Source organism: Nanorana parkeri, unplaced genomic scaffold (assembly GCF_000935625.1).
Source record: "Nanorana parkeri isolate BGI_ZX_2015 unplaced genomic scaffold, ASM93562v1 scaffold526, whole genome shotgun sequence".
Taxonomy (NCBI): domain Eukaryota; kingdom Metazoa; phylum Chordata; class Amphibia; order Anura; family Dicroglossidae; genus Nanorana; species Nanorana parkeri.
The window spans coordinates 1,068,311-1,083,774 of record NW_017306794.1 but is presented as its reverse complement, the minus strand read 5'-3'; the positions used below and the strand labels follow the sequence as shown (position 1 = coordinate 1,083,774).

At 47.6% G+C, this 15,464-nt stretch overlaps 1 protein-coding gene across 1 annotated transcript in view; it reads left to right on the top strand.

Moving 5' to 3' along the window:
• Positions 1-743: 743 nt before the first annotated feature.
• The window catches only part of DDX47 (DEAD-box helicase 47), a gene marked incomplete at its 5' end in the record, with an annotated part of 247,895 nt that continues 233,174 nt past the window's right edge, over positions 744-15,464 (top strand). Inside the window, one exon of the mRNA XM_018561473.1 lies at positions 744-837. Within this exon, the coding sequence (XP_018416975.1) occupies positions 744-837 (94 nt within the window). The remainder of the gene's footprint in view (positions 838-15,464) is intronic.

Below are 15,464 nucleotides of genomic sequence, written 5' to 3'. Positions count from 1 at the left end.
TCCCATCTCTCCTCTCCTCTCCCCTCCCATCTCTCCTCCCAGTTTTATTAAGTGAACTTTGTAAGACCTCTATTTGTGTATTTTTAATTAAATATGGTATTTAATTTGTTTTATTTTTTGTAAAAACTGATTTAGCAAAAAAAAAATTGGACAAAATAATCTAGGGCTGCAATTATCGATTTATTTCTATATAGTTAGCCGATTATTAACTTTGATTAGTTGGATTTAAAAAAAATACCATGATTTATTTAAATACACAAATGTGTTAGACAAAGTTTACTTCAGAATTAAAATGTTATGCACATTTTTTAAATGGCACTGCAACGCAACACAGGGCTTTGCAGTACCGCACGTACAGTGCGGGCGATCACACTGCAGACGGGAGGTGCATTTGGGATCCATTGAAATGCAGGACCCTTTTCCCCCTTGCGGATGTCGCGCAATTTTGCTATTTTTGAATGCAGCCCGACAGTGAAGGTCGCTCGATCGTCGCCCCAACAGTTGCGCTATCCCGCCGTGCAGAAATCCACTCGAGGTAAGTGTCGCTTAGTGGGAATGGGGCCTTAGGGTGCGTCTTGATTTTCAGTGCCCAGTGGTCTACTGTGTGCCCGATTGATTTTAATAAAGAAAAGCATTTTATGGTGAGGACAGAATTCCCTTTTTCACTCCCTTTTAAACTCTGTTGTGACTGGCAATGACAGATAATGCATACCTTACACCTAGCTTATTTTATATTTTTGTAGGGTGTCACAGATGTGTTATGTGAAACATGTGAACAACTGGGATGGAAGCTGCCAACAAAAATACAAACTGAGGCAATTCCTGTAGCCTTACAAGGTAAGGAGAAAAAAAACTCTGCATATGCAGTGTAATTTTATATATCTTTATCATACAGTACAGGACACAGGCAATCCAGAGACGACTGGGTAATATGCTGGTATCACCAGGTGTTTGGACACTGGCCAGAGCTGTGAGGGTTGTCATAATACCCCACCCCCTCCAGTAGATCATCAGTTTTTTGCTAATGTCTGTAGGTGATGGGCATCTTCTCTCTACTGAGGGAGATGTGTGGTAGTTAATAACCTTTATAGTTACATAGTATTTGAGGTTGACTAAAGACACAGGTCCATCAAGTCCACGTGTGATTTTTGCTCTTAAAGTGACTAGGGCTGCAACAACTATCACGCGCCGCACCTCCTCCCCCACCTCACGCTCGCCGCTGCCAGACCCGCCCACATCCACGCTCCACACGCCGCACCTCCTCCCCGCATCACGCTCACCGCCCTCCCACATCCACGATTGGCACAGGGGCGCGGGGAGAAGAAGTAAGGAGGAGCAGGTGTGGGGGGATGACAATCGCCGATAGGCCCGATCTCAGAAGCAAGTTGCTGGAAGACTGCTCACGTAAGCCTGCACAACCCCCCCACATGGTGCTCTATAATGTGTTGCTGGGATTTGTATTCCTCTATAGCTGATGGTACATTGTGCTCTATATTATACAGAGGATACAAATCCCAGCAATAGTACATTATACACTACATATATACTGTACTATTGCTGAGATTTGTTGTTGTTTCCCTCTAGCTGGTGTTATTCTGCATTGCGCTGTATAAAGGACTACAAATCCCAGCAATAATACATTATGCAGAATACCACCAGCTATAGAGGACTACAAAACCCAGCAATAGTATATTCTACAGCGCAATGCAGAATACCGCCAGCTATATTGTATTGCTGGCATTTGTTGTATTCCTATATAGCTGGTGGTATTCTGCATTGCGCTGTATAATATATTATTGCTGGGATTTGTTGTATTCCTCTATAGCTGGTGGTATTCTGTATTGTGCTGTATAATGTACAATTGCTGGGATTTGTAGTCCTCAATAGCCGGTGCCATGCTGCATTCATTGCTATATCATTTTACACTATATTGCACACCACACTTTCTTTTTTTTTCTTATTTACTCCCACCGCTCCAAGCTTGCTCCTGTGATGGACTGCAATCTCAATACAAACTAGTAGTCCATTACTGGAGCCATTTTTTAAAATGTATGTTATTTTTTATCCGATTAATCGGCTAACCAATTTTGAAAATAATCGTTAGCTGCAGCTCTACTCTGAATTGCCTGTTCCTGTACTGTAGGATCAGGAAAATATGATTTTTGACTTGCCAGTAAAAATAGTTTCTTGGAGTACACTAGAAGACACGGCACCCTCCCCTCTATGTCCTCTATTGCTTGCTAAAAAACCCCCTTGATTTTACTAGAGTGGGAGGGGTTATACAAGTTTCATCACAGCTCTTGCCAGTGCACAAACACCTGGAGATAGCTGCATATTGCTTGTCATGTACTGTGCTCCAAGAAACAAATTTTGCAAGCATGTCAGAAATCCTATTGAATTTTTTTTTTTTTTTTTATTATCACCTTTTTTCAAAATGTATGCAGTTAGAATACTGTTTCAAATTTGGTGCCTATGATTAGAACCCCTTTAGGGGGAATATAAGGGTTAAACCTGTATCATTTATCACTTGTGCTGCCAGCGGCTTATGTCATATGTTGCTGATAGCAGGTCCCTGTAAACAAACTCCCTATGGTTATAACTGCTGGGAGTCTGTTTACCTGTGTAAAGCTGACTGTCTTTTTTTATACTCGTAGTGATTCTGCCACCAGATCACTTCAAGGGGCTGGAAACCACCCTGCCAGACACCCCCTACCTTGCGCACGGCGTCGCAGGTGTTGATGGGTATCAGGAGAGACCAGCCATCATCCACTGATCTTCTCCCCCCTGGATTAAACCAGGAGCAGTAGAGTTGCGCTTGCATCACCTGCCCCTCCTCACCATTGCCGATTTTCACAAAATGTTTTGTATTTTTTAAATGAATACAAGGCATTCTGTTACTGAAGGAGGAGGGGATGTGGCATCAGATCTCATTCAACCACAGAATGCCTTGTATTCTTAGTATTCTGTACCACCGATTTTTTTTTTTTTTTTTCTCCACCCCCCCCCCCCCCTTGGGTTTTTAAGCACCCAGATAGGTTGTGAATGCTTGTTAGTCTGGTGAGGCATTTTAAAAGATAGTAAAAATATTCTTATTTAAATTTCACCTGTAAGAAAAATAACTTACAAGTAGCGTTAGTATAAAATATTCAAAAATACCCAAATTCATACCTAATATTACAAATCCTAAAGTAAGATGTAAAAATATTAAACCAATACACGAAAAATTAGTCCCAATATGTGTTCAATTAATGAAACTTTTGACGAATGAAAAATTGTAATTAAACAGCTGGGAGGCTCGCTCCTGATGGTGAGTGGGCATTTCTAAACGTATTTTCCTGCTCGCCCCTCAGCTGGCGACGGCTTTTACATACAAGCGTTCGGGCAGCTATAGAGTGCCTGATCGCTTGTATGGTGCGGGGGAGTGTGTGCGCCCCTGCCGGCTATCCTGGGATCTGTTGCTTGGGTGGAGGGAGATCAGCCTGATCTACCCTTCGAACACTGAATGCGGAAGTAATGTGCATTACATCACTTTGGTTTCAGTGTGTCATTTTTCCCCAGTCATCTTCCAGGACAGCCATCGAGATATAGGCTCCGCCTACCTGCAACAGGAAACACATCAACCACATTAAATAAATAGACTCCTCCTTCCATCCCAAGTCAGTTATTTTTTTGTGTTTCCGTCGGCTACACAGGGACATCGTAATGTTTGTTATTTTAAAAGGGCTCATGTTTGTTTGCCTTAGGGCTGAGCCTTACCCTACTATGCATTGGTACCTACTCCAGGGTTACCTGCTGCAGTGCATACAGGGATTCCCTATCGGACCCCCCACCCGATTCTTGGCCAAGGTTCCCTTCCGTCACTCAGGGAAGGCAACCATCCTCCTGCACGTGAGTAGGCGCCAGATGGTGGCCCCCCGGGTGTACAGCAGTGGCAAGGTGCGATGACCTGGAGTGTGCGGTGCCCCTGTTGTGGACATCAGTCTGGCAACAACAGGGGCAGCATGGAGGTACGGGGAGGCTGAGGAGCCCAGGGTCCCAGATGCCTAGGAGTATATCGGGCACTTACCGGTCGGTAGGCGGAGCGGTGACAGTTTAAGATTCCTGGAAACAGAGTTATCAGGTAATCAACTCATGTTTTCTGGCTGCTGTAGCTGAAGAAGCTGGTAAAGCTAGTCTGCTTCTTCGGTTTCTTTGGGTTACCTAGGAGACGGGTCTAATAGACCCCTGATGTCTCCATAAAAGAGGACCTGGCACTGTATCTGTGCTATCATACAGAGAGCCCTCTATGTGATCGCAATAAAGATAAGTGTAAAAAAAATGTTGGACACACTAGAGGTGCAGTGCCTAAGAAGGGCCGGGTCTTCCACAGAGCCCCCAGTGGTGAGGATGATTGTGCTTCCAGGTTGCAGCCCTCTAGCGCACCCAGACAGACTCAAAAGGCTAGTTGCAGCACCGGGGCACTGGTCACAGGGGAGAAGCCTGTAGACAGGCTGAAGTAAGAGTACAGAGAAGCACAGAGTGAAGATTAGGAACAATATAGAGAGAACATACACAAGGGACCACCAGCGAAACAGCACAATACAGCTATCCGAAGGTTATGGAGGAAGGAGGCTGCATAGGATATGCAGCCACACAGGAGGAAGACAGACTCGCAGGTAAATGCAGGTGCAAGAATTTACTGATCACCATCCACTAACTGAATATACAGGGTCTCGCAGGGAGCATGAGGAAGATGTGACTAAGTCAAAACTGGGAGATGCACAGAGGAAACGTGCTAGCTGGGGATGAAGTGCACAAGGCATAGTGCATAGCACTGGAGCTCCGATACAGCGAGCGCGCGCACACGGGGTAACGAGTCACGCAGGGACTACGGGAGCTCAGGGGAATGTGCAAGAAGACTCGCACGGAATAGCACTTCAATAGCTTAGAGCTGGGCTTCAGGTGCCCAGCGTTGACAGGTATGGAACCGGAAGTGATTCAATACACGTCACTTCGGGTCCCATAGTACAGGGAGGGGATCGATGAATGGAGGTTCATCCATCTCTTCCCCCGACACCAAAGAAGTCGGTCCTGGGCACCGAGGGGCAACGGAGCCCGGGAGACACGGTGGGGCTGTCGGGCGGGGGGGACTCGTTCACCGTCCTGTAGAAGTGATCTAGCGGCAGTTGAGCCGACGCGCGTCTTTACAAGTTTAAACAGTGTCCCGGGGGGCAAAAGCCGATGGTAGTCTGTTTTAAACATGCTAGATGCCAGTGACGTACACTGTACATTGCTGGTCATGAAGGGGTTAAAAATGTGGGTGCGCGCGCACACATTGAAAACGAATAAAAAATATTCAATTGATGGGACTTGTATGATATGAAGATTAGATATTAATCTACCATTACAGACCACCTGGTTGTCTATGCATGCATTTGCTAAACTTTATACAGTTGATGTGATTGCATCAGTGTATGCCAGCTTTGGGTGCAAGTCTTTCAAGCAGTGGTGCATGGGCTCACCTGGTTGGATTTTTGGTGTTTTTTTTTTTTTTTGCTCCCCCTTCATGTAGAAAAAAAATATTGTAGGCATTCAGAAGGACTTGCATAGAAAGATGGCCTCTCTGCTACAATGTCATCTAACTAGGATTTAGTTGGTCAGTCAAGGAAAATTGGCAGACCGTGCACCACCATCATCACTGTTTTTGGATTCTGATGTGTGCTTTCTTCACATGGAGGTGTTTTGAGCTCTCACAGCTGGGGGGGCTTCTGGATGTGGACCTCCTGCTTCCAAGGTTCAACCACAAACTGGACAGATTTGTCAACAGGACCAGGGATGATTTGGTGACTCTGGGATCAGTCGGAACGGACCGGGGAGGGGGCGGGTACAGCTGGCTCTGCCTCTAGATAGGCAGAGCCAGCTGTCACTGACGCAGTTGAGCGGATCCCGTTGTCTAAGGTCTCGTTCACACCTAGGCGTATTGCATATGAGCGTCTGTCGTGCGTTTTTTACAGCGATTCGCTGTAAAAAAGTCGCGTGACAAACGCGCATTTCCGAAGGCTACTTGGCTGTATCCCAATGGAAACACGCAACAAAACGGCCCAAAGTAGTACATGTACCTTTTCAGGCGTGTGCCGTTTTGTAGCACGTTAGGGACGGGCGGAAATACGCCAAGGTGGGAACGAGACCATTGAATACAATGGGATTTATATTTTTGCGCGTTTTGTATAGCGTTCGTCGAGCGTAGAACGCGCTACAAAACGTTCAGGTGTGAACGAGGGCTAAGTCGGGATCCGCTCCGGCTGCGGCGTCTCGGTATACTGCGAGCTGTAGCTCACGGTATACTGAGCTTAGGGTAACGGGAGGACGCTAGTTTGTGTCCTCCCGTTACCCTAAGGAGAACTATGGGGAAAAACACTGACCCCATAGTTCTCCTTTTAACTTGATCTACTCCTTTTACCCCTCTAAAGCTAGTCAGCCAGCAGTTTTCCAATGCTGAGTGCTGAACTGGAGCACATTGTGCTATGCATTTAACAAAGTACATGTGTTCTTTGTTTAAAGTTCATGGAGTAATTCTACAGTGAGCGTCCACTTTAAAGTTTACTTTGGTATTACATCTCCTTTTTGGAAGACTGATCATGTTTGCGGTCACTATTGGACCTTGCAGATGTCATAAGCCATCTTCTGCTACCATTTCTGGGTGGATGCAACAGTCAATCGTTCAGGCCAATTCTTTTGGCTATCGGGAACCATCATTCCCAGTTGTGGTCCATTCCATGAGAAAGGTGTGTGCTTCCTGAGCCTACTGGCATAATACTTCAGTTTCTCAGATCCTCAAGGTGCTACTTAGTCATCTGTTTACCTTTTACAAAGTTTTTACTAGAAAATGTGTATTTTAGGCATGTTAGATGAGGAACTCTATCTGCCACCATACTTTGTTCAAATGCACAAATGTGGATCTCCCCTAACCCACCTACATCCCAACTATGGAAATCCCATGTTCACTATATCCCAAGTTAAATACAATATATTATGAATCACCAAAAGAAAGGGACACCGCACCCCTAATTTTATAAATCTATTAAAGAAAGAACACAGAATGGGGCTTTTAAGGTGTCAAAATGGATGAAAGGAATGCAAATAAATGCATGTCTGACATTCTAATCGCATACTGCAACATTTTAAAATGTATTCTTTTATAATTTGATTAACAAATCGATCATGTTATTAAAACATATACATTATAAGTAGGGATGTACCGATACTAGTATCGGGACCGATACAGGGCATTTTCATAAGTGCTTGTTCTTGTGAAAATGCCCTGATACATAGCGCCGATACCTGAGAGATTTTTGGTAGCTTCATACTTCCCAGAGGTACCGTGTGAGTTGGGTCTGCTGGCCAGCTAAATTAGAACCCCACCTGGAGCGCCTGCCACCGCACTAGCAGTGACGCGCCGCTGCTCTCCTGTCCAGCGCCGACTACATGAGGCATCAGGGACCGGAGTAAAACCATGAGTGACTGTTGTATTAATATTTCTTGAATGACACTTAAAAAACGTTTAGTTGTTGAATTCAAAACTTGTGACTTTAATTATATAGCTTGAAGTCAATACCATACAATGATAGAGCAAAAATGAATAAACAAATAATTCTAAAATATAGTTCAAATTTAATGCAGAGTTAGTGAACTCTGAAAATCACGTTGTGTCTTAGAAGTTTGTCAGGCTTGTGAAGCGTCTTAAATGTGAGGATTCAAGGCGAAAATGGTCTTCAAACAGGTGTAATAGCAAAGTCGTCTTTGTGGGTGTGTTTCTCTCCGTGTGGAAGCACTCTGCGTGTTCTGTCTTTTCGTGTCATGTCATGTAATGCGTCTGAGGTTTCACTCTCCTTATATTCATATTATGACTGTGACGGACTGCACCGTCACTGGGGCTGCTGGAGGAGCCTGAGGGCTAGCCTCCTTCCTAGCGACTATGGACCTAGGACTATAGAGAACCCCCCCCTCCCCCCCTTGTGGGTTGAACAGGGTGTCCGGGCCCCATGGACGGCTGTTGAGGGGGAGCCTGGCCCTACAGCCATCCAATTTCCCAATTCAATACCGGCTCTGGAAACTTAATGTTAATGACAATGGATTATCCTGGCAAACGGACCAGGAACTTTAAGACTACTTTTCCAACATCCTCGAGTTGACCCGTTCGGGGTCCCATTGTGGCTGTTGGACTGTTTCCCAGGGGGGAGTATTGTCATGGTCCTTGGAATACTGAAGTATTTTTTTCCTTGATTCTATTACAGTGGTGGATCCTCCGCCCTGTCTTATGTTGGAATCACTGTGTTTGACTGTTTGTTGCTTATGTAATCTAATCATCTCCTGGGACGTCTGTGTCATTACACATATCAGCCCTCCCATTCAAGCTATCGGACCAATCCCTGCTTACCCTGTTTCAAGTCCTCATTTGCATGGCCAAGAGGACCTAAGTGAGGACTAGAGGATACTTTACAATTGACCAATAGGAAGGTGGTCGGTTGGGCGGGGCGTTCAAACGTGTGTGTGTTAAAGGAGATTCCTGTTAGAACTTGCATACAGCCTGCCTGGTGTTTTTGTTCTGAGCTATCACAACTGGATTTGAAGGCACATAGCTGTAGTTCGAATCCCGGACGACCGAAATATCAGACGCTGCGGTCTGAAATCTGAGGAGTGGCAGCAGAAGTGGAACCGAGCGACCAGGGGCTCGTTACAGACTTTTAACTATTGGCCAACTTATAAGGTCATATGCTTTTGAAGGTCTATTATCACTACACATTGACGTAATGATGTTCTACACTCTCAATATGGTTCGACCAAACTACAAAGTCATGTCAATTTCTAAATTGACTACAACCTATTTTAGAAGACATCATCTTCTTTTGATATTCTTTAACAGCTGTAATCTCATGTTCCGACAGCTCTCAAGACAAAGCAAAACAATGTTTGGGTATTCCAAAGTCTAGGGCTGCAGCTATAAAAACGGAAACTGTGCCTGTGGGGACTCGCAGGTCCGGGCGTATATGGGATACATACATCAAAACATCAGCAAGAAGGTAGCATACAGGGTACATTGAAGCATGAGAGAGCCCCGTTGGCGTCAATGGAACGCAGTTGAGGGGAGGGTACCCTCTCACGGCCCCGGCCTAAGTGTGAGGGGTACAGTCATGGGATGTTGCTGATGCTACCATGTTTACGGGAGAGGAGAGGGAGGAATGTAGTATAAACAGGGGGTGGAAAACACAAGACGAGAGAGTTAGCCGATTATTAAGTTCGATTTAATTGGATAAAATATCACAAAAGAACAAGGACTGCACGCAGGCAGTCAACTGATTCACGTTGGTATTGATTGAGCATACATGACAATAGAGTTAGTGAATTCTCAAACGAGTCAAGTATTACTGGGACTCCGCGACACACCAATATAAATCGGTCCTGGTGAAAAAACCGTCATATCCGTCACTGGTCAAAAACCGTACACACCATATTTAGGAAGCATTTCTAGTTCACCTTATCGCATAGAGTGATAGTGCTTTGGGCTGCACCCTCCCATGGGGCATGGTAACCGGACCGCTGGACCCAAGGTGGGCACGGAGCCCCTAGCACCGTAACATTTCAACTATATAAACATATGCAATCTGAGTGTAAGGTGAATATGGCGAGAGCCCCGAGGGGCAAAGCAGGAAGGAAAAAGAGGAGAGGAGGTTGAAAAGCTGTGATCAGGTTGGGGCAGGGAGGACATTGAGAGGGGAGAGGAACGAGGGTGAGAGGGGCCTGCCAATTACTGGTCCTGACTCCTAGCAACCGTCAGCTGTCAGTTTCCTCGAACATGTCTGTAGCACTAGCAGAAGTCCAGGGCACAGGTCTGCCGACCCCTAGGGTATCCCGAGATTTAGCCCTCCGGGCTCATGATCTGCAGGTAGGGGCCAGTAGCGATGTAGTGTGTCCACGCTCTCCAAGTGGTCCGGAACTTCTCTTCCGAGTTATGGACTGTGGATGTGAGATCCTCCATAAGATAGATCTCATTGACCTTTGTAAGCCAGAGACGCAGTGATGGGGCCATATTCGATCTCCAAAGCGTTGGGACGCAGGCTTTCGCTGCATTTAGTAGATGCACCGACAGGGAAGCTTTGTATTGGCGACGTGTTAGTTTGGTCCTGTGCAAGAGAAACACCGCCGGGTTCAGCTCCAAACTCGGCGACACCAGTGTATTGATGATGTCTCCCACCTCCTCCCAGAATCTCTTCAGCAGGGGGCAGCTCCAGAAAATATGGAGCATAGTACCTCCAGTCGCGCCGCACCTCCAGCAGACATCCGGAATGGCTGGGTTCATTTTGTGGAGAACGTGTGGAACCCTGTACCAACGGGACAGAACCTTGTATCCCTGCTCCTGGAATTTGTTGGCGATGGAGCACCTAGTGGCGAAATGTACCATAGTGTCTTTCTGTTCGGGGGAGAATGTGACGCCCAGCTCCGTCTCCCACCTCCTGTAGGTACTGAGGGGAATACTCTTCTGGGGGGGCGACTAGTAATTTATAGAGTAGAGACAGAGCGTGACGCACTGGCTCCCCTTGTCTGCAGATGTCTTCAAATGTAGTCAGGGGCCTGTCCAGTCGAAGGGAGGCAGGAATAGCCAGGAGAAAGTGCCTGAGCTGGAAGGAGGTCCAGACGTCCAGAGGAGGGTCTAGCAATGCCTGGAGCTCAGGCACCGGCATCCAGGAACCCCCCGTCCGGAAGTCCCGGACGCGAAACTTGTTGAGGCCCACCAGGCTACATAAGTGTCTATTTTCCAGGCCCACCGGAAAATTCCGATCCCCGATCACTGGGGTGAGCGGGGAAGGGAACAGGGAGAGTCGGGATGACCTGAAGAGGGATCGAACGATCCCGAGCGTGGCCCCAATTGTGGGGTGTTGAGAGCACACTGCCGGTATAGCGCTAGACAGCCACGGGAGTCCCGTCAGCGGCACCGGAGAAGCCTGCACCTCCATGCGCACCCACTGTTTTGTGGGCTGAGTGGCAACACCAATCGATTACTCTATTGAGGTGCACAGCTCGATAATAGAGGGCCACGTCAGGCAGTCCAATCCCACCTGAGGCTTTTGGCATAATTAGGAGACGTCTACTTATTCTGGGTGCCCCATTCGCCCAAATGTATGTCAGGAACAGCCTGCGAAGGCGGGCAAAGAATGCTGGCGGGAGACAAATAGGCAGCGCTTGCATTATGTACAGAATCCTGGGGAGTATGGTCATTTTGAGCGCGGTACAGCGACCAAACCAAGTGACCGTGAGAGCCTGCCATTTCATCAGGTCTTGTTTAATCTGGAGCAGGAGTGCAGTATAGTTGGCGTCATATAATGATTTCAGATCAGGGGTGAGAAAAGTGCACAGGTAGGGCAAAGAACGTTCCTCCCATCGGAATGGAAACTGGGCCTGAATAAAGCCCAGTTCCGCCGGAGGTAGAGTGATGTTTAAAGCTGCCGACTTAGACCAGTTAATGGCCAAATTCGAGAGAGCTCCATATTCCCGCATAAGTTCCGGGAGGGAAGAGCGCGGCTGGGAGATGAAGAACAGGAGGTTGTCAGCGTACGCTGCGACCTTATGATCCACCGAGTGGAGCTGGTGTCCGGCTATTTGACCATTAAGTCTAACATGACAGAGAAACTGTTCTAACGCCAGGATGTACATCAATGGGGACAAGAGGCAGCCCTGTCGCGTTCCGTTCATGAGAGGGAAATACGGAGATCTGGTCTCATTGACCCGTATCGCCGCTGTGGGACGAGAGTAGAGGGCAAGTAGCCATTTCAACATATTTGGGCCAAGTCCGATATGTTGAAGGGTGGATCTTAAAAACGCCCAATCCACCCTGTCGAACGCCTTTTCGGCATCTGTGGATCATCAGCAGGGAGGAGGTAGATCGCGCTCCATGTATGATATTGAGGGCCCTAGCTGTGCTACCCCTGGCCTCCCTAGTTAAAACAAACACCACTTGGTCGTCTTGCACTAAGTTCTGGACGACAGGCGAGAGCCTGTTTGATGTCAGCGTTAAGTAGGGCTATTGGACGGTAGCTCCCACATTGTGCGGGGTCTTTCCCTTCCTTAGGGATCACCACGATATGCGCCCTCAAGGAGTCTAACGGAACAGGGTGGTTGAGGAGTATAGAATTATAAGCTGTCAAGAAGTGGGGCGATAACAGGTCCTGAAACCCACGATAGTACGGAATCGTGAAACCATCCGACCCCGGGGCTTTACCCGACTTTACGCACCTTGTAGTTCCTCCGGGGAGATGGGAAGCTCCAGCCCCTCCCTCTCCTCCACCGACATGGCAGCAAGGCCCGACTGTTGAAGGTATAAGTCTACCGCCTCCCGAATCGGGGGATCTGGCTGTAGGTTGTATAGCCGGCGGTAGAAGTCAAACTCCTCCGCCATGTCCGTAGAGAGCGTGAGCCGGGAACCCTGTCTGGAGGTTAGGTGGGAGATAGTTTTATGTTTCGGGCCCCGTAAAGCGGCTGCTAGATATTTGCTGGGTTTATTTGCGTGTTCATAGAAAGCCCTGCGGCCGCACTGGGCACGCTGCCAAACCTTCATGAACAGGCGGGCATTCGAATCCGTACGGACCTGTACTAGCTCCTTGTAGGTCGACACTGCGAGAGACCGCTTGTGGGCCGCCTCCAGTTTGCGGAGACGAGCCAATAGGGCCTCTGTGTGGGCGATACCCTCCCGCTTCCGCCGTGCTCCGTGTTTTAATGAGTACTCCGCGTATGACACATTTGTGTGCCTCCCATACATTCAGGGGGTGAACGCCGACCTCGCTATTAGCCTGGAAATATTCCGGCAGGGAGGACGACACTTCTCCCCGGATGATGGGGTCCTGCAAGCGAGACTCGTTGAGCATCCAGAAGGAACATCGGGATGTGGGGGCAAGAAGGTCCACAGTCAACTGAATTGGGGCGTGGTCAGATAGAAGGGGTGAGCCAATAGACGCCGACACAACCTTAGACAGGTCCGCGTGGCGAAGCATGAGATAATCTATCCTGGAGTAGGATTGGTGTACTGTCGAATAGTAGGTGTAATCCCGTCCCTCAGGGAACAGGGTACGCCACACGTCCATGAGATGGAACTGCTGGAGGGCCAGTTTGAACTTCCTGAGAAAAGGGAAGGAGAGGTGGGAGACACCTCCTAGAGGTATCTATGGTAGGGTCTAGGGCCACATTGAAATCGCCTCCTAATATCAGCGTCCCCTCTTGGAACTCCGCCAGGCGGTTGAGGAAGGTGTCTAGAAACTGGAGCTGGTCCAAGTTGGGCAAATATACATTGGCCAGTGTCGCCAAGATCCCGCCCAAGCGTCCCTTCACCACCAGGTACCGACCCATCTCGTCTACTAGCTGGTCAACCCAAGTCCAGTCCACCAGTCTGGATAGCAATATGCTCACTCCCTTGGACTTGGAGAGCGGGGACACTGCATGATACGCCACCGGGTAGTCACGATTGGCCAGCCTGGGGGCCGCCTCTCGTTTGAAATGTGTTTCTTGAATGAAGGCCACCTGTGCCCTAGCTCTCCAGGTCAGACAATAATCTAGAGCGTTTTTCAGGGATTTTGAGGCCCCTGGCGTTCAGGGAATATACTGAGAGCGGAGCCATGGCCTCCATGCGGGGGCCAAGAAGCCGGTCAGGGCGGACTGTCGAGAGCTCCGGAGCTGCGGCTGGGTGTCCTGAAGCCGGGACATGCGAGGGATGGGGAGTATCGTCGGCTGAAGAGTGGGTGAGTGCCGGCCGGTGCAGAGCTCCAGGAAGATGCGTCTTTACGGCGCCATTGTCTAGCCACGCCCCCGGAAATTTTAATTTTAGCCGACGAATCGACGATGGAAAACGCTGACAACGTTTACCATCGTCGATTTTAATCGATTTAATCTAATTGTTGCAGCTCTACAGAATACCAATGTATAATACAGCGACACACTACTGAACACCAGCAGCTATGGAGGAACAACAAATCCCAGCAACAATACATTATACAGGCTGTTTAATATAATATTGCTGGGACTTGGTGTTCCTCTGTAGCTGCTGGTGTTCTGCAGTGTGTCGCTGTATTATACAATGCAGAACACCAATGTATAATACACCGGCACACTGCAGAACATTAGCAGCTATAAAGGAACACCAAATCCCAGCAATAATACATTATACAGGCTGTTTAAGCTACTAATACAGGCCTCTATAGCTACTAATGTTCTGCAGTGTGCTGCTTTAAAAAAAAAACCACACAGGAAACATTTAAAAGCTCCCGGCCGATCTCAACTTACCTTGAATGACGGTGTTGTCGGCGAGTCGGGAAGCTCACCGGGAGGAGAGGATCAGACGCATGTCCTCAGCGTGGGCATGGCATAAGCGGCGGCGCGTGAGCAGGTATACCAGCGTAGGCGCGGCTGGCTTAACCGACGTGGGTGTGGCGCAAGCAGCGGGCGTGAGCGGCGTGCAGCAGTGAGCGGGTATACCAGCGTAGGCGCGACCGGTTTAACCAACGTGGGCGTGGCGTAGGCGGGCGGGAAATTGCTGCAGTGTACTGGAAGTGTGTACTATGGATAATTTAACCTAGTACACTCTTCCAGTACACTGCAGTAATAGAATTACAATTCTGCCCTGCTAACATGAATAGGTTCAATCATGATCCATAGTACATAACCTGTAGATGTACTATGAATCATGATTTAACCTATTCATGTTAGCAGAGGAGAATTGTGAGTGCCTCCCACAAGCTGAGCACCGAGATGCAATGTAGCTATCCTGCTCAACTGCGTGAGGCACCAGGGATCAGAGTGAAATGTGAGTGAGGTAAGCTGGGACAGGGCTGGCTGTAAATCTATTGCTACAGTGCACTGTATATGTAGTACATATATACGGCACACACTTCTAGTACACTGCAGCAATAGTTACAGTTCTGCCCTGCTAATATGAATAGGTTAAATTATCATCTATAGTACATAACCTGTAGTTATACTATGGATCATGATGTAACCTATTCATGTTAGCAGGGCATCATTGGAGCCCTTACTGCACTAGGTTAAATGATCCATAGTGCACACTTCCAGTACACTGCATCAATAGAGTTACAATTCTCCCTGCTTACATGAAAAGGTTAAATGATCCCAGAGGCAGATGCATGATCGGATTTGTAGTTTCAAATCTGTGTGAAAGCAAAACATTTTTATTGTTCTAAAACAGTCTAAGTAACATTCTTCATTATCGTAAAGGAATTGACCTAAAATCATTGTCTGTTTGTTTTTTTTTGTTTTTTTTAAATGTCACCTGTCCCTTTTAAGAAAATGTATCGGTAATTGGTATCGTCAAGTACATGAGGGGAAGTACTTGGTCACTCTCTCCCTATAAAAGACAAGCTTTTGAGAGTTGACTTCTCCTTCGGGTCAGAAATAATACTAATAAACATGACAGTTTGACAGTTAAA